The sequence below is a fragment of the Stomoxys calcitrans genome, chromosome 2 (assembly GCF_963082655.1).
Source record: "Stomoxys calcitrans chromosome 2, idStoCalc2.1, whole genome shotgun sequence".
NCBI classification, from domain to species: Eukaryota; Metazoa; Arthropoda; class Insecta; order Diptera; family Muscidae; genus Stomoxys; species Stomoxys calcitrans.
In genome coordinates this window covers 124871311-124898588 of record NC_081553.1, presented here as the reverse complement: position 1 = coordinate 124898588, position 27278 = coordinate 124871311, and the positions used below count along the sequence as shown (strand labels likewise).

The window sequence follows — 27278 nt, the reverse complement described above, 5'->3', positions numbered from 1 at the left end:
GTTGGGCCAGTTCTGCAAAAAGTAGCGACCACAATTTTCAAAAAATGTTTGAGTTATCTGTACCTATTGCACAGTAAAAGAAGAATTTTGGAAATTTTCGATTTTGAAAAATTGGGGTGCCCCCCCTCCCCGTAATAAAATCCTAGATACGTCCCTGATGGCAGCTATATCCAAATCTAGACCGATCTGAGAAAAATTGAAGAAAAATATCGAAGGGCCTAACGCAACTCACTGTTCCAAATTTCAGCGATTTCGGACAATAAATGCGCGTTTTATGGGCCCAAAACCTTAAATCGAGAAATCGGTCTATATGGCAGCTATATCCAAATCTGGACCGATTTATCCCATATAGCAGAAGTATGTTGAAAGGCTTAGCCTTACTGACTGTTCCAAATTTCGGCGACTTCGGACAATAAATGCGCATTTTATGGGCCCAAAACCTTAAATCGATAGATCGGTCCATATTGCAGTATATCCAAGTCTGGACCGATATGGGGCAAAACGGAGAAGAATGTCGTATGGCCTAACACTACTCACTGTCCCAAATTTCAGCAAAATCTGATAATAAATGTGGCTTTTATAGGCCTAAAACCCTAAATCGGCGGATAGGTCTATACAGGGGCTATATCAAGTTATAGTTCGATATAGCCCATGTTCGAACTTAACCTGGCTTATGGACAAAGAAAGAATCTGTGCAGAATTTCAGCTCAATATATCTATTTTCAAAAAAGCGTGATTTTAACAGACAGACGGACGGACATGGCTAGATCGTCTGAGATTTTTACGCTGATCAAGAATGTATATATATTCTTGATCAGCGTCAGAAATGGATATTTCGATGTGTTGCAAACGGAATGACACAATGAATATACCCCCATTCTTCAGTGGTGGGTAGCTGTTATGTAGACTGATCTCTCGATTTAATGTTTGGGGACATAAAAATCGCATTTATTGTCCGATTTTGCCAAAATTTGGGATACTGAGTTGTGTTAAAACCTTCGACATCCTTCTTAAATTTGGCCCACATCGGTCCAGATTTGGATATAGCTGCCATTAGACCGAACTCTCGATTTAAGGGTTTGGGGCCATAAAAGTAGCATTTATTGTCCGATTTCGCCGAAATTTGGGACAGTTAGTTGAGTTAAGCCCCTCGACATACTTCTTCAATTTGGCTCAGATCGGCCCAGATTTCGAAATAGCTCCAATATAGACTGATCTCTCGATTTAAGGTCTTGGGGCCATAAAAGTCACATTTATTGTCCGATTTTGCCGATATTTGGGGCAGTGATTTGTGTAAGGCCCTTCGACATTTTTCTGCAACCTGGTCCAAAACGGTCCAGATTTGGATATAGCTGCCATATAGACCGATATCTCGATTTGAAGTCCTGGCCCCATAAAAGGCGCATTTATAATCCGATTTCACTGAAATTTAACACAGTGACTTATGTTAGGCTTTACGACATCCGGTTCAAATCGGTTTATTTTTAGATATAGCTACTTAAAAGACCAATATTTTGTTACACACAATTGAACAATGACTTGTTGTTTTTGTTCCAAATCGGAACACATGCTATGGGGCATAAGGTATGCATTTTTCACCGGATTTTGACGATAAGTGGTTCGGTCCGGCCGAACTTAACGCCTTTTTACTTGTTATTTTTTGGAACACTCTAATGCATACATTCTAAGTTTGAAATGGTATAATTTGAGGTATTGCAAATGGAATCGCAAAATGAGCAACTCTTCAGTGATAAGTATAAAAACATATACCGCATTCTTGGCTTGTCTTACATTAGACAGGTAGAATTTTTTTACATTTTGGCAGGAAATGATTTTCTTGGGTGGCAACATTGTGTTTTAATTGTAGTTCGTACAATTTTCCCTTATAATGCAGTAGAAGTTGAAATGTTCGACCGATCTTCGCGAAATCAGGTTAGAACTTATTTTTTACTTATTTGCCGATATCTAACAGTTTCATCAAGTTTAGTTTAGATTAAGATGTGGCTGTCGATGTAACACTTAAAATATTGATCTGTGACCCAATAAAAGTTTTTATGTTCTTAATTTTCTTGGCATTCTCAGTCGATGTAGTCATGTCTGTTGGTCATATCTGTTGGTCATATCGGATCGATTCAGATATAGCTGCCATATACATCGATGCTCCGATTTTACTCCTAAAATTATTAATTTTAATCCGGTTTGTTAAAAATTTACATCTGTCTCATAAACATATAGCCGACTCGAATCGAGTTTTTGAGCACTTGGAATCTTAAATCTTTGGCCGATTTGGTTGAAATTTGACACATAAAGTATACTTAACACGATAAGGATTTTTAATATGTTTACCAAATGAAGAACTCAAACAGAGCGTATTGAAATTCATTATTTATCACTACACATTCGAACCTTTCTCTAAAGTACCTGTTTTTCTAAAAAGCGAAAGTTTTTTAAAATCAACATTTAAATTTACTATTTAATTCATTACAATTACGCACCAAAATCTCAATTAATCTGGGGTTTGGAAAAAAACAGTACTCTAAAGAAGGTTTGAGGAATTTTACCTTTAATACAAGAGTAAGGTATTCAATTCATTGAAGAGAGAAGCATGTAACAGCGCCTAACCCATCTTTCTTCGAAAGTGCAAAAAGACAAAATATTTATTGCTGTATAAGCTAAACTACAAACAAAAAGTAGCTTTAAAATAAACAACAAAAAAACCTTTAAAAAAGAAGAGAAGTTCCAGCGATGGAAAAATCACCTAAAACAAAAAAGTAATTAACTGATCTGCATGTTATCTTATGATTAACAATTGCAGTGCACGCCTAGTGATATATGTGTTTGAGATAGAGATTACATGCACGAATCACAAATGGGGTATTTCTAGGGCAAGCATATGGGGATGGCATGATAACGACCGTCATTGGCGTTAACGGCAGCCTAGCCATTGATACCGCCAGCCCACATGCGGTTTAATTTAAGCGATGTGTGTGGTGTATTTGTGACGGACTCAAATTTGCGCCCCCAAATTAAGGCCATGCTTTCTTATAGAAAGCAGGATATTTCATCGTTCGTTTTTGTACCCGCCACCGAAGGATGGGAGTAATTCATTTTGTCATTCTGTTCGCAATACATCGAAATATCAATTTCCGACCCTAAAAGTATATATATATATATATTCTTGATCAACGTAAAAATCTAAGATGATCTAGCCATGTCCGTCCGTCTGTCTGTTGAAATCACGCTACAGTCTTTAAAAATAGAAATATTGAGCTGAAACTTTGCACAGATTCTTTTTTTTTTGTTCATAAACAGGTTAAGTTCGAAGATGGGCTATATCGAACTACATCTTGATATAGCCCCCATATAGACCGATCCGCCAATTTAGGGTCTAAGGCCCATAAAAGCCATATTTATTATCCGATTTTATTGAAATTTGAGACAGTGAGTTGTGTTAGGACAGTCGACATCCCACTTCAAATTGGCCCAGATCGGTCCAGATTTGGATATAGCTGCCATATAGACCGATCTCTCGATTTAATGTCTTGCGCCTAAAAAAGGCGCATTTATTGTCAGATTTTGCCAAAATTGAGGACAGTGAATGTGTTAGGCCCGTCGACATCCTTCTTCAATTTGGCTCAGATCGGTCTAGATTTGGATATAACTGCCATCTGGACCGATCTCTCGATTTAAGGTTTTGGACCCATAAAAGGTGCATTTATTGTCCGATGTCGCCAAAATTTGGGTCAGTGAGTTGTGTTAGGCCATTCGACATCTTTCTGTAATTTGGTCTAGATCCGTCCATATTTGGATATAGCTGTCATATAGACCGAACTCTCGATTTAAGGTTTTGGGCTCATAAAAGGCGCATTTATTATCCGATGTCGCCAAAATTTGGGACAGGGAGTTGTGTTAGGCCCTACGACAGCTCTTTTCAATATAGCACAGATTGGCTCAGATTTGGATATAGCTGCCATATAGACCGATCTCTCGATTTAAGGTCTTGGCCCCATATTTATATTCCGATTTCGCTGAAATATGACACAGTGTCTTATGTTGGGCTTTTCGACATCGTTGTCGTATATGGTTTAGATCGGTCTATATTTGGATATGACTACTACAAAATTTAATAATGACTTGTACTTATTACTTACAAAGTTTAATTGGCTATGACAGAACATTTGTTCTACTAGCCGAACGTGAAACAGCGTGATCTTTTGAGCTTATTCCCGGCCGAAATTAACGCTTTTTTACTTGTTTAGTCACACAAAGTTACAGGTAATGTTTTTTACCACACAATCTTGTCTAGAAATCCCACTATGTGTAATTGTGGCAGTCTGTCATCAGACTAACTTAGACGCTTTTCATTGTGAAACAACAGGAACTGCAGATGGAAGATGCCTTCTAAATCCCACCGTTGAACCGTTCTGTGGTGCGATTATAAACATTTTTTCTTTATGGAAACGACATCGTCAATTAACGAAAATCGGTTGAAATAACGATTAGGTTATTCTTTAATTTAAGGTTACCGATTTTAAATTTCGTTAAAAGGTGATGACATACATCAATAAAAAGAAGAAATGTCAAAAAACATATTTTAATTTTTTATATGAAGTCAATGTAAATATTCACAATATGTATAACAAAATCAGAATCCCCAGAGCAACTCCAGCGCAGCAACAATGCAAATTTCCCAACGAATATTCCACTAAGGAACAGGGGCAAGCTTCTCACACATCACTGAGTGCTGTCCGATTCAAATTTAAGCTCAAGGGGCCTCCTTTTTATAGCTTAGTCCGAACGGCTTGCCACAGTGCGACACCTCTTTGTGGAGAAGTTTTCACATGGTTGCCATACCAAATGGTACAGTACCTCCCAAATGTTGCCAACATTAGGAGGGGATAACCACCGTTGAAAATTTTCATGATGTTCCCGCCAGGATTCGAACCCAGGCGTTCAGCGTCATAGGCGGATATGCTAACCTTTGCGCTACGGTGGCCTCTATCGCAGCACTCTGCCCTTAAATCGTGCTTAGAAGAGAAAAAGGCTTGTCACAGGTTAAATTTTTCGGAAGAAGTCGATAGAAGTGGCGGATGTACCAACACGTCTAGGCACCGTTACATAGAGCACGTGTAAGCCAAGAATATCTAAAAAGTCATGTTCAGCACTACGTTTTGTCGACATATTAGCTGTCCAATTTGAATCATTAAAAATTATTTACCCAAAAAATTGGTAGTTTTAATTTGTAACACTGTATTCCCGAAGAGATTTACGTGAGGAATTGCTGTGCTGGTCACAAGATCTTTACGTTTTCCATTCTAAGCTGGTTCAAGTCTCTTAGCCGCGAAAGCAAGCGTAGCCATAGGAAATGTTCCAACGTTTTATCATTTTTTCCCGCTTAACTTTTACCCGAATTGCTCTGAAAAATACATAGTTAAGCGTTTTATAACAGCGAAATTGACATAGACGTAAGTGTTAAGACGCATGTCTATGGCACGTGAAATGTGCATATTCATAAAAGGTTGTCCTTTATTGACGGACGTATACACATGGCGATCGTTAAATAGTCATAGAATTTTCGACGATTTAAAATTTAACTACTTTTTAGGGTCAAAATGGATGTTTCGATGTGTTGCAAGCGGTATGGAGGGTATAAAAAAGCACAGGGATGTTACTGTGGTACAGGGTCCAATCAATTCCAAATTTGGCACAGGCATTTGTTTTACCCAAAAGACAAAGTCTATTGAAGTTGGAAAAAATTGAATCAGATTTGCATATAGCTCCGATACATATGTTTGTCCGATTTGGACTAATATTGCAAAAATGTGGTTATTTGTTAATCGATTCACTCGAAATTTGAGAGAAAGGATTTTCCTGTCTCTCAATACTTCTGGTGAATTTCAGAGAAATCGGTTCATATTTGGATATAGATCCGATATATGTATATATATCGCACGATTTTCACTTCTAGAGCCTCTGCAAGCGTAATTTGTATACCCTCCACCATAGGATGGGGGTATACTAATTTCGTCATTCTGTTTGTAACACCTCGAAATATGCGTCTAAGACCCCATAAAGTATATATATTCTTAATCGTCATGTCATTTTAAGTCGATCTAGCCATGTCCGCCCGTCCGTCCGTCTGTCTGTCGAAATCACGCTAACTTTCGAAGGAGTAAAGCTAGCCCCTTAAAATTTTGCAAAAATACTTTCTATTAGTGTAGGTCGGTTGGTATTGTAAATGGGCCAAATCGGTCCATGTTTTGATATAGCTGCCATATAAACCGATCTTGGGTCTTGAGTTCTTGAACCTCTAAAGGGCGCAATTCTCGTCCGATTTTATTGAATTTTGCACGTAGTGTTTTGGTATCATTTCCAAAAACTGCGCTAAGTATGGTTTACATCGGTCCATGTTTTGATATAGCTACCATATAACCGATCTTGGGTCTTGACTTCTTGAGCCTCTAGAGGGCGCACTTCTCGTCCGATTTTATTGAAATTTTGCACGTAGTGTTTTGGTAGCACTACCAACAACTACGCTAAGTAAGGTTTTAATCGGTCTATGTTTTGATATAGCTGTCATATAAACCGATCTAGGATTTTGACTTCTTGAGCCAATCGAGCGCGCAATTCTTATCTGATTTGGACGAAAATTTTGCGTGAGGTGTTTTGTTATGACTTCCAATAACTGTGCTAAGTATGGAGTAAATCGGTATAGAACCTGATATAGCTGCCATATAATCCGATCTGGGATCTTGACTTCTTGAACCTCTAGAGGGCGCAATTATCATCCGATTCGGCAGAAATTTTGTACAACGGCTTCTCTGATGACCTTCACCATACGTGTCTTATATAGTCTGAATCGATCAATAGCTTGATACAGCTCTTATATAAACCCTCTTGATTTAGCTTCTTGAGCCCCTACGAAGCGCATTCTTATCCGAATGAACTGAAATATTTCACAATGACTTCTACAATGTTCAGCATTTATTTATGGTCCGAATCGGACTACAACTTGATATAGCTCCAACAGCATAACAATTCTTATTCAATATTCTATTGGGTTGCCCAAAAAGTAATTGCGGATTTTTTAAAAGAAAGTAAATGCATTTTTAATAAAACTTAGAATGAACTTTAATCAAATATACTTTTTTTTACACTTTTTTTCTAAAGCAAGCTAAAAATAACAGCTGATAACTGACAGAAGAAAGAATGCAATTACATAGTAACAAGCTGTAAAAAAAATTGTCAACGCCGACTATATGAAAAATCCGCAATTACTTTTTGGGCAACCCAATATGTTTGTCTAAAAAGAGATACCACACATAGAATTCGACAAATGCGATCAATGGTGGAGGGTATATAGGATTCGGCCCGGCCGAACTTAACACGCTCTTACTTGTTTTTACTAATATTCTCAAAATTTTGGGCAAAGCTTTCCTCGACAACTAACACAATTTTGAGCAATATTGCGATAATGTTGTCTCGAAAATAAATAAAATGATAACTGTTGACATTTTCGATAAATTTAAAAAAAATCGTTGCAGATTGATTTTTACTTCCATAGTCATATTTACATGGCCCTATTGGCGCTTATAGAGCCGTATTTGTAATACTTTGAACATATTAGCTTGAAATTTGATGTTAACTTACCGATGGTTTTCGTTAGTTTCCGACAAATTTTGGTAAAATTTTAATACAGAATACAGCACTTGCCAACTAATATCGTTATCTTCCGACAAATATCGTTAATTCTGTCGGTAAGAAGTTGCAGAATCGTAACACTGATCGTTTTAAAAAGCCCACAACTTGTGAATGTTCACATCCGCTAAATCAGATATGTTCTTAAAGAAATGGGAGCCTAAACTGGAACTCCTTCTATGTTCTATACTCAACGTCCTCAAAGCTTCTGCATAAGTCGTTGCTTGCAGCCCTCAGTCCGTTAGTATGTTTTCCGATCAGTCTGTGATCTGTTATGACTGACACGATGACAGAGACGCGTGTCTTAGCCAGTGATAGCATAGCGGCAGTCCCGGTCAAGTCCAGATTGATCCATATAATTTTAATTCCTTCCCACATCCATGGTTTCTAGATAAGACAACGTCAAATCCTCCTGTCATCAGAATGTTTAGTTCTGCCGATGAGGACTTACAAAGGTGGAAATTTATGTGGAAAAACCGGACCATAGTCAGGTTTCAGAATCTTCACCACTGTTGTGTTAGCCGCGTCTTCTGAGTTCGACAGGAGTTCATCTTCACAAGATTCGTTCGATCTTGTCATGATGAGTTTCCTAACGCATCCAGATGCAGTTGAGAAAGCATTGGAACCACTCCTTTTCAGGACATTGGATTCTTGCAATGTGGACGATTCCTTCTTAGATGCTTCACTAGCTGCTGCTATCGAAGTGCCTTTTGAGTTCCGTCCTTCCCCAATGGAGCACACCTTGAGCCCAATCCCACGGGATGACCCACCTGTTCTGATCATGGCAGGGGAACTTTCAGTCTCCTACAATCCGCCAGACCTTAAAGGTGTTGTCGACAGTTACTTTCACAAGTGTTCAGCAGCAACTGCTGAGTTGTCTGATTCGCCCACCCTCCATAATTGTTGAGGTCTGCGAAACAAACAGATTTTAGTTTGAATACTGCATGTCTCCAGTCGCCATAGGCCTCATCCAAACTACCAAACTTGCAATTGATGGTTGAAAGATTGGTATTACAATCTTTTAGTCTCCCCAGTATTAATTCAGGATCTGAGGGAATCCTTGGCGTGTGCCATATATAACTCGATAGGAAGGACATACATGAAGGACCCCCAGGCATCGGAGTATACAGATTGCAGTCCATTAATTATGCCACTCTTGTTGGTCCTTGGTATGCAGCCCAGTTCTTCTCCCTTGTCCAGAACTATCATTACCAAGCTGTCCACAGCGACATTAGCAAAGGTTCTTGGATCATATTACTATTGCTCGCCTAAGTTCTTTTAGCCATGGGATGCCCTCCTGGTTATAGAAGTCTTTTGGCTGACTGCGGTACCGTTTCCAATTCCAGACGTGTAGCCTTTGGGGCTACAACCGTCTACGTGATATTAGCTATCTCTGATTGACTTAAAACATTTTCCGAAAATTATTTTCTATTTCGGGTTAGGGAGCGAAATAACAAAACGTCCGCTCCACTCAACTGTTGAAACAAGATCAGTCCTAAGCGTTAAAAAAAGTATTTTTTCAGACATTTTTGATATCCAACCTTTTTAATATGGAGGATGTCGGTTGTTCATGTGCTGGATGTCGGTTGCTCAAGCGCTGGCAAGCTTAAAGACAATGCTAATATACATATATTAGGTCCTATCAAGTAAAATTTTCTGGTTTTGATCATTTTAACACTACCCAAGGATGGGGGTATATACACTTTTTCATTCCGTTTGCAACACATCGAGATATCCATCTCCGACCCTATAAAGTGTATATATTATATATACTTGATCAGCGCAAAAATCTATGACCATCTAGACATGTCCGTCCGTCTGTCTGTTGAAATCGGCTGAAACTTTGCACAGATTCTTTTTTTGTCCTTAAGCAGGCTAAGTTCGAAGATGGGCTATATCGGACTATATCTTCATATAGCCTCCATATAGACCGATCCGCCGATTTAAAGTCCTAGGTCCATTAAATCCACATTTATTATCCGATATTGCTGAAATTTTTGACAGTGAATTATGTTAGGTCCTTCGACATCCCTCCTCAATTCGGTCCAGATTTGGATATAGCTGCCATATAGTCCGATCCGCCGATTTTGGGTCTTAGGCCCACAAAAGCCACGTTTATTATCCGATTTTGATGAACTTTGAGACAGTGAGTTGTGTAAGGCCCTTCGACATCCTTCTTCAATTTGGACCAGATCGATCCAGGATATAGCTGCCATAAAGACAGATCCGCCGATTTAGGGTCTAAAGCCGATAAAAGCCACATTTATTATCCGATTTTGCTGAAATTTGGTACAGTGAGTATTGTTTGGTCCTTCGACATCCTTCTTTTATTTGGCCCAGATCGGTCCAGATTTAGATATAGCTGCCATATATACCGATCCGCCGATTTAGGGTCTTACGCACATAAAAGCCACATTTATTATCCGATTTTGCTGAAATTTGGGACAGTGAGTGGTGCTAGGCCCCTCGACATTCTTCGTCAATTTGGCTCAGATCGGGCTAGATTTGGAAATAGCTTCCATATAGGCCGGTCTCTCGATTTAAGGTTTTGTGGCCATAAAAGAGGCATTTATTGTCCGATTTCGCCGAAATTTTGGACATTGAGTTGTGTTAGGCTCTTCGACATTTTTCTGAAACTTGGCCGAAATCGGTCCAGGTTTGGATATAGCTGCCATATAAACCGATATCTCGATTTAAAGTCTTGGCCCCATAAAAGGCGCATTTATAATCCGATTTCACTGAAATTTGACACAGTGACTTATGTTAGGCTTTCGACATCCGTGTCGTATATAGGTTATTTTTGGATATAGCTGTTAAAGAGAACAATATTGTTATACACAATTGAACAGTGACTTGTAATTATTAGTATTTGGTCCAAATCGGAACATATTTCGATATACCTGCAATGGCCCATAAGGTATGCATTTTTCACCGGATTTTGACGAAAGGTGGTATACATATATACCCGGGGTGTTGGGTATACAAAGTTCGGCCCGGCAGAACTTGACGCCTCTTAACTTGTTGTCCTATATGAATGGTAAAGAGGACTCGAGAGAGGGAGCAAAAAATTCAAAGCTATATTTTCATTTCTTGAGCGCTAACAACTGTGCAGAGGTTAGTATGTTCACCTATGACGCTGATCGTCTGGGTTTGAATCCTGGCGAGAACATCATAAAAACTATTCATCGGTGATTATCCTCTCCTAATGCTGGCGACATTTATGAGGTACCATCTTGTATGTAAGATGTAAAAACTCCTCCACAAGGTGTCGCACTGCGGCATGCCGTCTGGACTCAGCTATATAAAAAAGACCAATTATCATTGAGCTTAAACTTGAATCGGATATCAGTTAGTGATATGTGAGAAGATTGCTCTGTTCCTTAATGAAATGTTCGTGGTAAAATTTGCAAACTTTTCTTGTTTTGATCGTTTTAAGAACTGATTTTGTCGAATGAACTTGTTTTCGCTTGGACCATAAATTTTTTATGCGGACATTACAAAACTTTCAAGTCAGAACCCCAGCTGAATTAAGACTCTAAAATTAAATTTTAGAATGCCCCCTTTTTGGGTGTAATAAGTGGTATTTTTAGTTCGTCCCAGGAATCTCCAAATACGCTTTAATTCATTAATAATTTCGCAAATGACATCTCTATTTTGAATGTGCTATTAGCCATGATTGTTGCTTTGATTATTATTTCGGAAGATTCCAACAATCCGACAGTCTGTCTGACAAAGTTGAGAGTTGGCCAAATCGATAAAATAGAAGAAGAAAACAATGATCATAATGAAAAGTAAACAAGAAAAAAAAAATAACGTGTAAAAAGTGGAAAAACGAATATCATTTGCTTTGTTTCATTTAGATGATATCAAAAAAGACCTCCATTTCTAACAAATTTCTTGGATGAGACTTGCAGAAGTTCAAAGGCGGATGGATGGACGGACGGATGGGTATTCATTCATTCATTCGTTCGAATAAAGGTACCTGTGTAGTAGACATTATGCTATTATGCTGGCCAGCTGATGATTTTCAACAATTTTGGGTGGTACATAGCATTTGGTTGTATATAAAAAGAGATTCGTGATTGCAAAGAGATCAGTACAAGCTAAACACAGCATCGAAGAACAACCCTAAACAAGCAACAGTTTCAACTGCTATCTGTGTAAAAACCCCAAGCCTAGAAATGCGTGGATTTATTGTAAGGCTTTAAGAGCATGAAGGGACCCTAATGGATAATGTTTTAAATTGGCGATTTTTGCATTTACAGGTTATGTGTTTGTGTGCCGTATCCTTGGCTGCCCCTCAGGGTTACCAATACAACCCTCAAAGCGTGGGTGGAGCTGCAGTTGGTATTCAACAACAGCAAGTTGCTTCCTTTGGATCTAATTTCGGGGGCGCCTCATCATCATCCGTCTCCAGTGCAGGCGGTTTCTTCCAAGGTGGTCACGCCGTCGCTCAACAACAGGCCTTTGGCGGTCATCAGCAAGTCCATCATCAGCAACAGCAACAACACCAACAGCAACAGCAAGCCATTGTCTCTAAACGTTTCTTCATCCACTCTGCCCCCGAGGATGTGGAAGAGGATTTCAAAGAAAAACACATCACTGTCGGCGTTCCCAAGAAGAACTACAATGTGGTGTTCATCAAATCACCCTCCAAGTCCAACAAGAAGACTGCCATCAAAATTAGCCCTGCTCCCACCGAAGAGAAGACTGTCATCTATGTGCTCAGCAAGAAGACCGATGCCTCCGACATTCAAGCCGAGGTTGTCGAACACGCCACCACCACCGCCAAGCCCGAGGTCTTCTTCATCAAGTACAAAACCAATGAGGAGGCCAACCATGCCCAAGAACAAATCCAAGCCCAATACGATGCCTTGGGCGGAAGCTCTCAGGTCAGTGATGAGGGTATTGCTCCCGTCACCTCTGTCATTGGTGCCTTGGGTGGTGGCAACGCTGCCGAAGCCGGAACCGGTTCAGGTGCCGTCAGTGCCGGTCAGTCTGCGGGCGGTAGCTTTGGTGGCGTCTCTGCTGGTCACGGCGGCCAAGCCAGTAACAATGCCTACTTGCCACCTAATTTCTATTAAATTTTCACATCGTAGTTAGTTGAATTGTGTAGTTCTTTTTTCGTTTCGAAAAGAGAAGAAAGACTGCATATTGTTACTTGTTTTTTGTTAATGCCTGTTTGTTACATGAGTAAATAATTTTTGTACAAAATAATAAAAAAAAAATTATTATAAAATTAAACATTTTTTTAATGTAATTTGTGCAGCTTTGAGGTCCTTATAGGAAGACAAGCACTGCTGGATCTTTATTATTATATTCAGAGCGATTCCAGTAATAATCGTGCGGAATATACAACTAAATCTCAAACGCTTTATTATATGGAATAATTGGTCAATTGAAAAAAAAGTTTAAAAAATATGTATAATATTGCAATTTTATCCAACGCCTGAAACGCCTTCTCTCGAAAATTGATGATTAGAGAATCTTATCGAAGAATTGGAAATCATTAGAGGTAAAGTATGTGCTCTGACGTATGTAGCAGAAAAGTATTGTACAAGGCCGACATGTCCGCCCTACCGGACGTCCAATAGATTGGCGGAGGCGTCACAAACACACCGAAAGATGGCGAGTTGTGCTTTAGCGGTCATGATTCAAGACATACGTTTGGCTGTGGATTTGTGATTTCAGAGACTCTGGATAAACTACGGAGGATAAGACCCTCGAGACAATCCGCATAAAAGCCAAACTCGTCTACAAAGTCTCATATGTGCACATGCCACCTCGGGTGTCAAGAGCAATTCAAGTATATATCAAGGAGCGCTTAGAGATAACATATGTTCATATAATACCTTCAAGCCTTCAAAATGTTTGAAACGCAACAGATGGCAACTGCGTACATCAATTTGCAGACCCAATGAAAAAAGGTGTGGAGTCATGGTATTGTACAACCAGGGGTGTCGAAATTTTACTGAAGCGAAGAATTTGGCATAAAATCAATGCAGCAGTCAGTAGCCAGGCGAACGAAAGGTGTGAGAAGAAAAAATAAACGTCTTTTTCGCTGGACTAACAAAGAAATTAAATTGAGATATGCGGCACATCCTCCTGCTGAGACAACAAAGGAAATGTGGTATCAAACACAGAGGGTTAGGTTAGGTTAAAAGGTGGGTGTTGATTCAAAAATGCTCCATGCCACTATAGACCCTGAAGGCATTTTTGTCTGAAATTCCGTGCAGCAGTCCAAATGAAGTCCGAAATTCTACAAAAGAATTAAACTTTAAAGCGATGGCCTTGGTACAGGCACATCCTCCTGCTGAGACAACAAATGAAATCTGGTCTCAGATGGTTATGTCACATTGAAAAGAGGATGCAGATTCTAGTTCATCCCATATCACTATGGTCCGCATAGGCATCTTTGTCCTTAATCGTTTTCCACTCTATGCCCCCAAGTTGGTTCAATTCTGATATCGTATCCGCACCCAACTGCCGGAGTCTGCTAGCCGCGACGTCTCATCATCTTCCCCACATGCTGTCATTCAAAATCCCTCATAAGTGTGCCCATAGTCCTGTGTGACACGCTACACGCTTATTCCGAACAGATACAGATAGTGTGCTAAGTAAGGAAAAATTTTCCCAGCTGTTGATATCTGATAGTGGGGGTGACAAGGATAACACAGAAACAACTTCCGTTGGTATTGTAGAATATGAGCCGATGTGTGAGAGATCGCACTGTCATGGTGAACAATGATTGGACTTCTCTTGTTCGAATTTCTGTGAAGCCTTTAGGCCATAGATGGGCAGCATACACATCCGCACATAAATTCCTATGCCCGCGGGCATAGTACAGTGAAAACAAATTCGTATTGCTTCCTGCGGCTGACTCTATTTCAGAGCATTTTCATTTAGTTGATGTTAGATGATACTCATACAAACACAGTTTGGTCTTTTCAATAGTGGTAGTGTGCACATCACTGCTTTAGGCCAACAAATTGTGGTGTACCTCTCAGGATTGATCTCCTTCGTTGCTCATGCGGAACAGCCGCCACCTGACTAGTTTTACTGGAGAAATAGACGACTATTTGATACGAAGTGTTTTTTCCACGAACAACTTTTGTTGAATATGTCTCTGCTTCGAAGACCCACACGATGGATTGTTGTTACGTATCGGGCTCGTACGATAGATCCGTGAGAAATGCCCAAGGATGCCTCTATCTCATGGTAATGATCTCTGGTGCAACGGCCACTTTTGGATGAATTACACCGAATTTGTCGTTTAGTGAGCGTCGGACACGATGCAATTCAATAAATTTGCTTTTCACAGTGCTATAGGACACATGTAAATGATTGCTGTCCGATTCAAGTTTAAGCTCATTGATTAGGGGCCTCCTTTTTATAGCTGAGTCCGAATGGCGGTTTTAATGGCATAGTACTTCACAAATGTCGCCAGCATTAAAAGGGGATAACCACCGCTGAAAATTTTTTCTGATGTTCACGCCATTTGAACCCGGGCGTTCAGCGTCTAAGCCGATATGCTAACCTCTGTGCTACCGAGGCCTCTTTGTCATACAAAGATTAATTTAATTAATGCACTCATATCGCAATTATCAGCCTCCAAAGTGGCGAGGAATGATCACACGAAATTGTTCACGATATAATTAAATTTTTTCCTAATTAATTTTTAAAGTCATTGTAGGCAACACAAATGAAGGTCGTACCTCTAAACTTTCGGAGTACCATTATGCCAGAAAATGTCAAACTTTCCAATGGAAACGTCAGACTGCACCTGGCAACAATTGGTATTGACTTGGCCAGAAATACTTATATCAGCCTTCTCATATAACCCTCACATCAGAATTAGATCCACATAACAGTAATGCGGCTGAAGAACAACAAAGCAACAAGAGCAGAAAGATTATCAGCAGAACTATTTAAAACCGATGCATTATTGAACGATCTGTGTGAAAGGAGATAATACTTCTACTAAATTTCTTATGAGCATTTCACTAAGGAACACGGGATACTTCTCTCATATCAATGATTGCAATTAAAGTTTAAGCTCAATGATAAGTGGCCTCCTTCTTTAAGCCGAGTCCGAACGGAGTGCCGCATAGCAACAACACTTGGTAGAGAAGTTTTACCATGGCAGGATACCCTGCAAATGTAGCCAGCATTAGTTGATCTGAAAATTTTGTTGATTTTCACGCCTGGACTTGAACCGAGGCGTTCGGCGTCATAGGCGGACATGCTAACCTCTGCGCCACGGTGGCCTCCTCCGAAACAAAAGGGCCTTTTCAATTCGGCTTTAGGCTTAGCACATGCGCCATACACCAGACACTCAAACTGAAAAAAATTGGCCCTAAATTTAAAATTTGTTCTTTATTTGTAGTATTTTAGCAATGATAGCGAGCCAATGAACCAACATTTTTAAAATAAAGTTGCTGTCTTTAATTTAATTTAATTTCTTTGTTACTAACGGACATGAACATCTGTTCCAAACTTTGATCTATGATTGGTTCTTATTTTAATTCATAGATGACTGTCCAATTATTATTTTTTGAAATATTTATTTTTTTCAACTTATAATTTAGACTAGAAAGAGAAGTGGAAATTGCGGAGGACATAGATATAATGGTCAAGCGAATCACGAAGGCCCTGAACGACTCGCTTGTGTCAGCAAGAGACGGCCATTGTGGACACCAGAAATAGTTGGTCTAAGGAAGGACTGCAGAAAACTCTTCAATAGAGCGAAAGCCACAAGGGCACCACACGATTGGGACATTTATAAGGCTGAGCTATAAGAGCAGGCTGAAAAAGGCTCAGAACAAATCTTGGATGGTGCAGAATTCTGCAGCTCCGTGGAGGATACATCTGAGGCCTATAGGCGAAGAAATATCCTATCCTCGAGACCTATTACGGTGGAATATATACAGAAGTCAGAGAATGCAATGTCAATGACAATGTCTAGTGAGGAAACACTAGAACTACTCGTTGACACATTTCCTGGTAAACTCTCCAGCGAACATCGTGGCGCCAGAAGAGGTTATCACTGTTATGAATTCGTCCGAGCTTATTAAGGAAATTGCATCTGAGTCGAATATCCTTTGGACGATAAGAACTTTCGACTCCTTTAAATCGCCAGGTCCTGATGATGTATCACCGGTTGGATTACAAGCTATGTCCGACTGACTCCTTGACTTAGGGAGCTATACTCTACTTGTATCAACATGTCCTATATACCTTTAGGATGGAGGGACACGAAGGTCATTTTCATTTCATAAGCAGAAAAACATTACCACACGAAGACAAAAGATTTTCGTCCCATTAGTCTATCATCCTTTATCCTGAAGACTCTAGAGAGGTTGATAGAAACATATCTTACGGCAATGATCCCTGGAGATAGGTTGTCACGGCAAGAGTAGGCATATATTAAGGGCAACTCCACTGAAACAGCCCTTCACGACCTAGTTTGCCGACAAAGAGGTTTCTCTAGCTGTCAAGAAATACATAATGGTAGCATTTTTGACATTAAAAGTGCTTTCAATAATGTAAAACCGACGTCAATCATGAAAGAGCTAGAGTTTCTAGGCATCAACGTAAGAAAGTTTAGTAATAGCTTACTTACTGAAAGGTCCATTGCGGCAGGCATCTCAGAGGAACACCTCAAGAAGGTTACTGTCTCCTCTACATTGGAATATAGCCATTAGCAATATATTGTAGTCTCTGGAAGAAACAGGTGTAAAAGTGGTCGCGTATGCTGATGACCTGCGCGGTTAGGGGAAAGTTTTCCAGCACTTTTAGAGATATGCTTCAAGAAGCTCTTTGTGCGACAGCGAAGTGGCCTACAAAAACTAGTCTAGGCGTAAATACATACAAGACAAAAGTAGTTCTTTTCAGCGGAGATACCAGTTTCCTACAGTGGCACCTGTCTCCTTTGGAGGAAAGAATGTTCTATTTGCTGAAAGCGCAAAATACATGGGTGTTTTGGTAGACAGAAATCGATCTACAAATCCAACATTTAAGAAAGGGCAACTCTTGCCCCATACACCTGCATGAGAGCTATAGGCATAATTTGGGATTTAAACCGCGTATCATGCATTGGGTGTATACTGCAGTTGTCAGACCTATAATGTTATATACAGCTGCGGTCTGGTGGACGGCGATTCAAAAGTCCGCCTACTATTCAAGTCTAAGCCAAATCCAAAGGGTAACTTGTTTGTGTATCACAGCCGCACTGAGGACGACACCATCTGATGCACAGAATTTAATTCTGCATCTAATGCCTCTGAACATTGTTACAAGACAAATCGCTGCGGCCACTGCTGTGAAGCGAAGGGAGTTTTCCCTTTGGTCATGCGCCTACGGACACTGTGTAATCCTTCATTCAAATGCCCGATATCCCACCGTGTTAGTTGCACATTACCTGAGTCGCTTATTGTAGTTTTCAATTATTCCTGATAGAACCCACTGGAACTTCAACATTCCTGTTAATAGAAGTAACATAGATTTTGGGGTGCACTCTGAAGAACTTGGACTGGTAACCGTCTTGACTTGTAACTGTCTGATCGAAAAAATAGAGTGACAGACTGAAGGTTGCAAGTAACGACTTTTTCATAAGCTGTAAGGATGAAGAGGAAGAAGAGGCTGTAGAACGTCTGCTGCGTGTGTGTGTCGCGCACTGGTAATCATTCGCAAGTTGTTGGACTTTTTAAAGCGATCTGGATGGTTCAACGGTAGGAACTATAGAATGCATATTCCTTCTCCTGTTCCTGTGATGTCACAATGGACGAAAACTTCTAAGTGAGTCTGATGCCAGACTGCCCCTTAAACCTAACGTATCCAAGTTTATTGGCGTATTCTTGGGTTCTCAATACGGACCTCCAGGCCCTTTCTCTCATTTAGCTTTGATCCACCTGCGTAGCATGAACTTCCAGATGGCAATATCAAAGAGAAATCGCGGAAAAGAATCGGTTGTATTCTGATAGCAAAGGAAGAAAAAACTAAGTTGATAGTACAGCCAACAAGTTTATCCAGCCCGGGCCCGTTCCGCTGCGCCTTTTTTACTTTATATAGAACAAAAGTTTGCTTGGAATATTTATTTTCGACAATTAAAGATCTTTAAGTGAAATACCATGCTAACTTGACTAACAATATAAGTGCCTTTATCTGAATCCCATATGATCTTTATTGGTCTACGAGTTTAAGTTTGGATGTAAGGTGTACTCCATTCTTAAAATACTTAATTTCAGCCCAATATTCTCATGATGTCTAATTTAGTGGTGTTTTAGGGGGAGAGGCGGTCCCCCAGGTGGCCCCGAAAAAATATCAGCATCATGCTTTTCTCTCAAATACCATATATTTAAACCCCATATTGCCATTGGCTTATGAGGAGATTACAGGATGAGGCATCCCCCAAACAGATGGCCCCAAAATAGGTTATCAAATTCGTTTTCTGATCTCAACTACCTTTCATTAGCGCCACATATTGGCATGGTTGAAATTTTTTTCCTTTGGGGGTGTTTTGGGAAAGGGGTGATGCCCTAAATACATGGTCCTACATTTGGATATCAAATTCGTATTCTACTCCCAAAAAACTTTATTTGAGCCCCATATTGCAATGGCCACTAAAAAATTGCTGTTTGTGGGGTATTTTGGATATCAATTCTTGTGAAAATGGGTATCAAATTTTGGTTTTCTCCCAACAATACCTTTCATTTAAGCTCCACATTGACATGGTGGGTAAATATGCCCTTTTTAGGGGTGTTTTGGGCATTGGGGTGGTCCCCCAAACGTACTCTATTCTCATATATCTATATATCATTTATTGGAACCCCATATTGCCATTGCCCTTAAAATTGGATATCAAATTCGTTTTCTAATCTCATTTAAACTCCTTATTGCAAAAGTCAGCAAATATGTCCGGTTTGGGGTATTGGCGCTAAAAACTATAATATTTAGTTCCACTCTCCTTAAGACCCAAATTGTCTTGGTGAGCAAATACGTCCTATTTAAGGGTTGTTATGGTTGTTGATATCAGATTAGTGATCTACTCCCACATATCTTTACTTTGAGACCCATATTTCCATAGTCGGCAAACATGACCGTCTTGGGGGGTGTTTTGGGGAATTGGTGGCCACTCAGTGAGTTGGTCTGGAAATCATATCTGATTCATCTTCCACTTTAAAAACCCTCTTATTTGAGCCTCATATTGCAATAGTCAGAAAATACTTCCTTGGGTGGTGTTGTGGGGGTGGGGTGGCCCCATAGACACTTTTCCCGAATATTGATATCAAATTCGTGCTTTACTCCCAAAGACCTTTCATTTGAGCCCCATATTGCTATGGTCGTAAATTTGTCACCTTTGGGGGATGTTTTTGGGGAAAGGCGGCCCCCCAAACACCCCCCAGTAATTAAGTCCTGTTTCGGGGGTGTTTTGAGAAAGGGGTGGACCCCCAGAAACGTGGTCCCACATTTGGATATAAGATTCATATTCTACTCGCAAATACCTTTCATTTGAGTCCCATATTGCCATGGTCGGTAAATATGTCCGATTTGGGGGTGTTTTGGGGGTTGGGGTGCTCCCCCTAGCACTTGGTCCGACAATTGGATATCAGATACGTTTTTTTTATCCTAAATACCTTTCATTTGAGTCCCATATTGTCTTGATTGGTCTTAATATGTGTTTGGTAGGTTTTAGGATGGGGCAGCCCCCCTAGGTACCCGATCCGAAATTCGGATACCAATTTTTTATTTTTAGGCTACTATATGAGAGTACACAAAATTTCGCTTAAATAGCGTCAGCCCCCCCTTCAGATATCAAAAAATGTTGTACCCTATTTTCACCACGGGGTCATAATGCACCATCCATGAAAATTTCAAGAAAACGGTTCAACCGTTTCTGAGTCTATAAGGAACACACAAACATACAAACAAAAAAACAAATCTACAAACAAACACAAATTGATTTTTATATACAATATTAGAAGATATGGGATCTTGACTTCTTGAGAGTCTAGAGTGCGCAATTCATATCCGATTTGGCTGAAATTTTGCGTGATGTGTTTTATTATTTCTTGTTGAAAGTGCTAAGAATAATTCAAATCGGTCTAAAACCTGATATAGTTGCCTTATAAACCGATGTGGGTTCTTGACTTCTTGAGCCTCTACAGGGAGAAATTCTTATCCGATTTGGCGGAAATATTGCATCATGTGTTTTGTTATGACTTCCAACAACTGTATTTAGAATGGGTCAAATCGGTTCATAACCTGATATAGCTGCTATATAAACCGATCTGGGGTCTTGACTTCTTAAGCCACTAGAAGACGTAATTATTATCCGATTTGGCTGAAATTTTGCATGATGTGTTTTGTTATAACTTTCAACAACTGTGCCAAGAATAGTTCAAATCGGTCCATAACCTGATATATCTGCAATATGAACCGATATGGGATCTTGACTTCTTGAGCCTCTAAAGTGCGCAAATGTTATCCGATTTGGGTGAAATTTTGTACAACGGCTTCTCTTATGACCTTTAACATACGTGTTGAATATGGCATGAATCGGTTTATAGCCTAATACAGCTCCCCTATAAACCGATCTCCCTATTTTACTTCTTCAGCCCCATAAAGTGCGCAATTCTTACAAGATTTGGCTGAAATTTTACACAATGACTTCTACTAAGGTCTCCAATATTCAGTTCAATTACGGTCCGAAATGAACCATAACTCGATATTGTTCCAATAACATAGCAATTATTTTCTTTTATCCTTTGTTTGCCTACAACGAGATACCGTGGCAAGAGCTCGACAAATGCGATCCATGGTGGAGGGTGTATAAGATTCGGCCCGGCCGAACTTAGCATGTTTTTACTTGTTTTCGCTCCAACTGGCGGTTGCATTGAATATAATACCAAAGTTCTACTGGATAGTTATTGATATCATGCAATAAACGCCGATCACATGTGATTGTGGCGAAAATAAAACAGAGCGGAATCACTTCCTGATCTAATTACACCATGACCGTCTATATGCCTTTCTTCCATATTATCAAATCATTCAATTTGACTTCTTAAACAGTCATTCGTTTGTGTGTAAGCCTTCCACAGTTGAATTATATTGCTCGCAATTGCTAAATTAATTTCATCTTGGCTACGTGATATTAATGTTTTGTCATCTTCGCTGATGGGCTCATTTCTTATTGTATGTTTTGGAGCATTAATTCCACAAGTTTTTTTGCAAATAGTCTGCTGGTTATCTAAAATGTTCAGTCATGTTTTGTTTTGCTTTACTTTACTTTTCGTTTGATTATTTTTTCAAGCGTACATGCTACTATTAATAATACCTCCCTTTTTTTCTCGTGGAGGTTAAAGTGTTGCACATTTCTGAGAAAACGTAATAAACCCATCTCAGATGAAAAAGTTAACCGTTGCAGATAATTGCCAGTTTCCTATTGAACTAATTTGCTACAAATCCATATTGTGAGATGTTATTTATTTGATTTGTTGTGGTTATAAATACCATTGTTGAACCCTATCGTACTTTAACAATTAATAATAAAATCGATTGTATATCATGCTTGCAAGGCCTTTTAATCGAATTCGATGTTGTTAGCAAAATATGATGGTCAAATGTGGAGTACATAGCATAAAATAAAATCGGGTTTTACAATATTTTTAAACTCAAAGCTTGGAGGCCATAGTAGCGCAGAAGATAGCATGTCCGCATATGACGCTGAATGTCTGGGTACGAATCCTAGCGTCTAGCCCTCACTCCAACTCCGGGTCAAAGTCAAAGTATTAAGTCGGAGTCGGAGGGCTGTTCGGAATCGGGACAAGCATGCTCAGCTACGAACCAAAGTCCGACTCCGGCTCAATAGTCCGACTTCAACTCCGGCCTCAAAACATCGACCCCGCAACCCTGATAAAGTTGTCACCGGTGGTTATCCCCTCCTAATGCTCGCGACATTTGTGAGGTAATATGCTTGCGGCTAGCCGTTCGAGCTCGGCTTTAAAAAGAGGTCTCTTATCATTGATCTTAAAACTTGAATTGGATAACACTCATTTACATGTGTAAAGTTTGGGCATGGTCCTTAATGTAATGTAATAGGCAAATTGCAAGCCCAAAGCTTATATACTCGGGTTTTGGGGCAAAATCGGCTGACTTTTATAAACGTACACACATTGCCTAGAATTTTAAATAAAGGCTCACGCAGATACCATGGGAATAGGAACAAGAGAAGAAAGAGGCTTCTAGTTTGAATAGTTTAACTCTTTAATATGGTCATATCGTTTAAAAAGCTGAATAATTTTCGTTGGTTCATGTTCGCAAGTTCAAAGAAGACTTTCCAGAAATAACAAGTAAGAGCGTGCTAATATACCTCCACCATGGATCGCATTTGTCGAGTCCTATGCGCGGTATCTGTTTTTAGGCAGACAAAGAAGAACTGTTATGCTATTGGAGCTATATCAAGTTATAGTCCGATTTGGACCATAAATGAACATTGTAGAAGTCATGGTGTTATATTTCAGTTCATTCGGATAAGAATTTCGCCTTGTAGGGGCTCAAGAAGCAAAATTGGGAGATCCGTTTATATGGGAGCTGTATCAAGCTAGTGCTCGATTCAAAAGGTCATGAGAGAAGCCGTTGTACAAAATTTCTTCCAAATCAGATGAGAATTGCGCCCTCTAGAGGCTCAAGAAGTCAAGATCCCAGATCGGCTTATATGGTAGCTTTAACAGGTTATGCACCGATTTGCGCCATACTTAGCACAGTTGTTGGAAGTCATAACAAAACACCTCGTGCAAAATTTAAGCCAAATCGGATGAGAATTGCGCGCTCTATTGGCTCAAGAAGTCAAGATCAAAGATCGGTTTATATGACAGCTATACCAGATTATGAACCGATTTGTATCTTACTTAACACAGTTGTTGGAAGTGATACCAAAACACCATGTGCAAAATCAAATCGGACGAGAATTGCGCCCTCTAGTGGCTCAAGAAATCAAGACCCAAGATCGGTTTATATGGCAACTATGGGTTGCCCAAAAAGCAATTGCGGATTTTTTAAAAGAAAGTAAATGCATTTTTAATAAAACTTAGAATGAACTTTAATCAAATATACTTTTTTCACTTTTTTTCTAAAGCAAACTAAAAGTCACAGCTGATAACTGACAGAAGAAAGAATGCAATTACAGAGTCACAAGCTGTGAAAAAATTTGTCAACGCCGACTATATGAAAAATCCGCAATTACTTTTTGGGCAACCCAATATATCAAAACATGGACCGATTTGGCCCATTTACAATCCCAACTACACTACACTTATAAAAAGTATTTGTGTAAAATTTCAAGCGGCTAGCTTTACTCCTTCGAAAGTTAATGTGCTTTCGACAGACGGACGGATATGGCTAGATCACTTTAAAATGACATGACGATCAAGAATATATATACTTTATGGGGTCTCAGACGCATATTTCGAGGTGTTACAAACAGAATGACGAAATTAGTACACCCCCATCTTATGGTGGAGGGTATAAAAACCTAAATTGGAACTCCTTCTGCTTTCCAGTGCAGAACACGTGCACTGCAGATAATCCATATTTTCCTCTTCCATATCGTACTCACAGCCAGGCAAAAATAGTCACTTTAGTCTAAAAGCATTTGAGGGGAGCATTCTATTTTAGCCAACCATGAGTGAGACTTCAGCCTAGTCTTAAAAATTAAAGTTCAGATTTGACCACATAATCTTAGAACGGTCTCAGTTCACAAATCGTGCTTTTCGAACCTTATCTCGAAGAATTAGCCTACACGTCGCTAGATGTTGGAGATTCCAATTGCAACATGTTAGGTTGCTCCTGGGTTCGAAGTTCGATTGTTATATTGTACAATTCCATTAGATATCTCTGTGGCCCAACACCTAGAACAGGTGAGGTTTGATAGGCCAGACAACTAGAGTTTTTGAAATCGGTAATACATTCATAAGAGATTAATTAGCTACCTGGCTAACTGAGATAATATTTTTGTCAACCTTCGATAATACATTATATCTAAGCCATTATACATTTTCTTTCATAATGATAAACATTACAACGATCGGATAACCTTCTAAATATACCCCGTCTCAGATCGTCAGAGTGCATTTCAAGTCCTACACAGTTGTCTTGTCTAGAAGCCTAATTCTTGAAATCTACTACCAGAAATATTCTAGTTCCAATCGGCACTCAAGCTCAGACAATGTGTAATCTACACTGCCTAGGACAGCTGGTATTGTATCAAGGACAACAAAGTTTCCATAGCCACTGAAGGCTCTTCAACCTCAATTTTGCCTAGCCACAATGTCCATATTAATTAAATGTAGCATTCAACTTAGGGCCGCCGTGATGCCCAAACAAGCCACCCATTCGGTCGCGCTGACTATTAAACAGTAGGTAGATTTTTGCAGCCCGTCCACCAAACCACAACAGTATATATAATTATGAGTCTGAAAACTGCAGTATGCAGCCATAGGCTCAAACGCAGTTTAAACTTTTAACCTCTGCCTGTGGCCTTTTTACGGATGTATATAGGCATCTCTACCTTTTTGCTCTTTCAAAATGTTTGGTTAAAAGTTTCAGTACAACGTGCAGTTCGTCATGGATTAGTTTGTCATCAGCACCTGAACTGTAAGTGGCTATCCTGCACGGGAGCAATACTGAAGGACTGCTATCCACGGAAAAATGGCTGGTGATCGTAGAGAAGATACGGATGGAAAATGCGAGTCGACTCCTCGCGGTTTTCAATGGCGCCAAGTGGTAGAAGGGCGTCGAGGTCATTGGATGCGGAAATGGCAAAGCATTAGATTATCTTTCAAACTGCATCAGTCGTCTTAACCCTCTATGGATTGGCGTGAAGATGGAGCTGGTCCCGATTGATCAAATCCACCATCGGAAAACGTTGCGGGGGTGAATTTCTCATGTGAAGCCATACTTAGGCTGCTTAAAACGCAGAACAAACAAATGAGCGAGGGATAAAGGTAATGTCAAGGATCTCTGGATCAGGGTTTGTTCAGAAAAGTTGCCTGAAGTAAATCTAAATTAAAATGTACCTCTCAGAGGCAGTCACGGACGAGCTGCTGAGAACTATGGGTAGAGACGGCACTAAAGTGGCTCTCGTTCAGGAACCGTGGTTACGATATTACATAGTTCGTGGACAATAATCACGTAATCTAAATATTATCTCCCTCCAGCAGAAGGTAAGATTGGAAGCTGTATCATGGCCAGTAGGGATTTGAACTGAACTATGATTTCTCGTTGCAACAATGAAGACTTAACGGTGGTGGCCATAGAGAAGCCGCGCAAATCCCCATACGGACAAAATCCTTGTCCATGTCAGCTGGTGCAAGAACAAGGGGAATGACCTTGAAATAGATGGGCGAAGCCATTGCAAACCACAATCTCTGGGGAAGCACGGATGCCAACAATAGGGTGTGTCACTTTTTGATTACATTTTATCGCATACGCAGAGCACAGTTTATAATTATAGCGGTTGTGACAAAAAGTGATTCGATCAAGATCTTGGGATGGAGCGTTTCCTCCCAATGATAATTTTCGGATCACTATCGGATATGTTTCCTGGTCGAGCACTAGATAGGGAGGAGGAGACCATACAACTGTCCTGGAAGAGGAATAAGGAGCTTTTTACTCATGCAAGAAGTAAAGAGTAACTCCCAAGGAAATGGAGTCAGGGACTAGATTGGGGTCTACTCTCACGCACTCAACATCGGTATGTCTCTGGGAATACGTAACGAGTGTACGGTCTTTTAGGTAGAGGTCTGTGTAACTAGAGTAGCTGCAAAAATACTGATAAGGGATCTACTGCCCTGCTCGGCGGCCCTCATGGTCTTGGGTTGGAGGACGGTGAGGTCGAGGTGTCTCTGGATGTACTCCGGGTCCACGTTAAGTCTCTATTTGGGTTCACGGACATGAAGTGGAGCACGAATACACCAGGAGAGGTTCGTCTACATCCGGCGAACCAGTCACCGAGCTTGCCCACGTGCCACTTTTCGAGCTGCGGAACACAGCAGATGGCCAAAACGGGGTAGGTGGAGAGATGGGACTCAGCGGATGGTTGCCAGACAACTGGCGTGTCATGAAGCCGACGAAGACGAAGGAGTTACTGGCGTTCGATAAGAGGTTGCTGAAGACATTGACAAGGATCATAACCGGACACTGTGCCATAGGCTGCATGGCCGCGCTCATGGAAATACCGCACATTGACTTCTACATGAGTTGTCTGTTTTTTTTTATCAACCAACACGTAGGGGATGTCCCTTATATATGCATTGCATTGCGTTGGAGAGAATAGCTAAGGATCGGAGGGGAAAACAGGAAGTAGTGTTTATTGACATTTGTTCTAAATTCCTACATGTCGTAGTAAACGGGAAAGACGTCTGCCGGAAGAAGATTTGACATTCTACCCGTCCATGCGAAAAAAAGAATTTTCTCAGAAGTGCATTGTCCGATCAACTAGTCCATCGATTACAAACGGCTGTGAGCTTCTAGAAAGTCTTATATATCTGACAAACAGCCTCAAGCCAGGAATGAGAACA

At 40.1% G+C, this 27278-nt stretch overlaps 2 protein-coding genes across 2 annotated transcripts in view; one reads left to right on the top strand and one right to left on the bottom strand.

The window, feature by feature from the left end:
- LOC106083658 (uncharacterized protein DDB_G0285291) overlaps positions 1–27278 on the bottom strand; it is a 193629-nt gene that overhangs the window by 102614 nt on the left and 63737 nt on the right. The window lies entirely within an intron of this gene.
- Positions 11880–12782, top strand: LOC106083659 (uncharacterized). Its single transcript, XM_013246809.2, has 2 exons — positions 11880–11894; positions 11964–12782. Exons 1-2 carry the CDS (start codon positions 11880–11882, stop codon positions 12780–12782), a joined length of 834 nt encoding a protein of 277 aa, XP_013102263.1.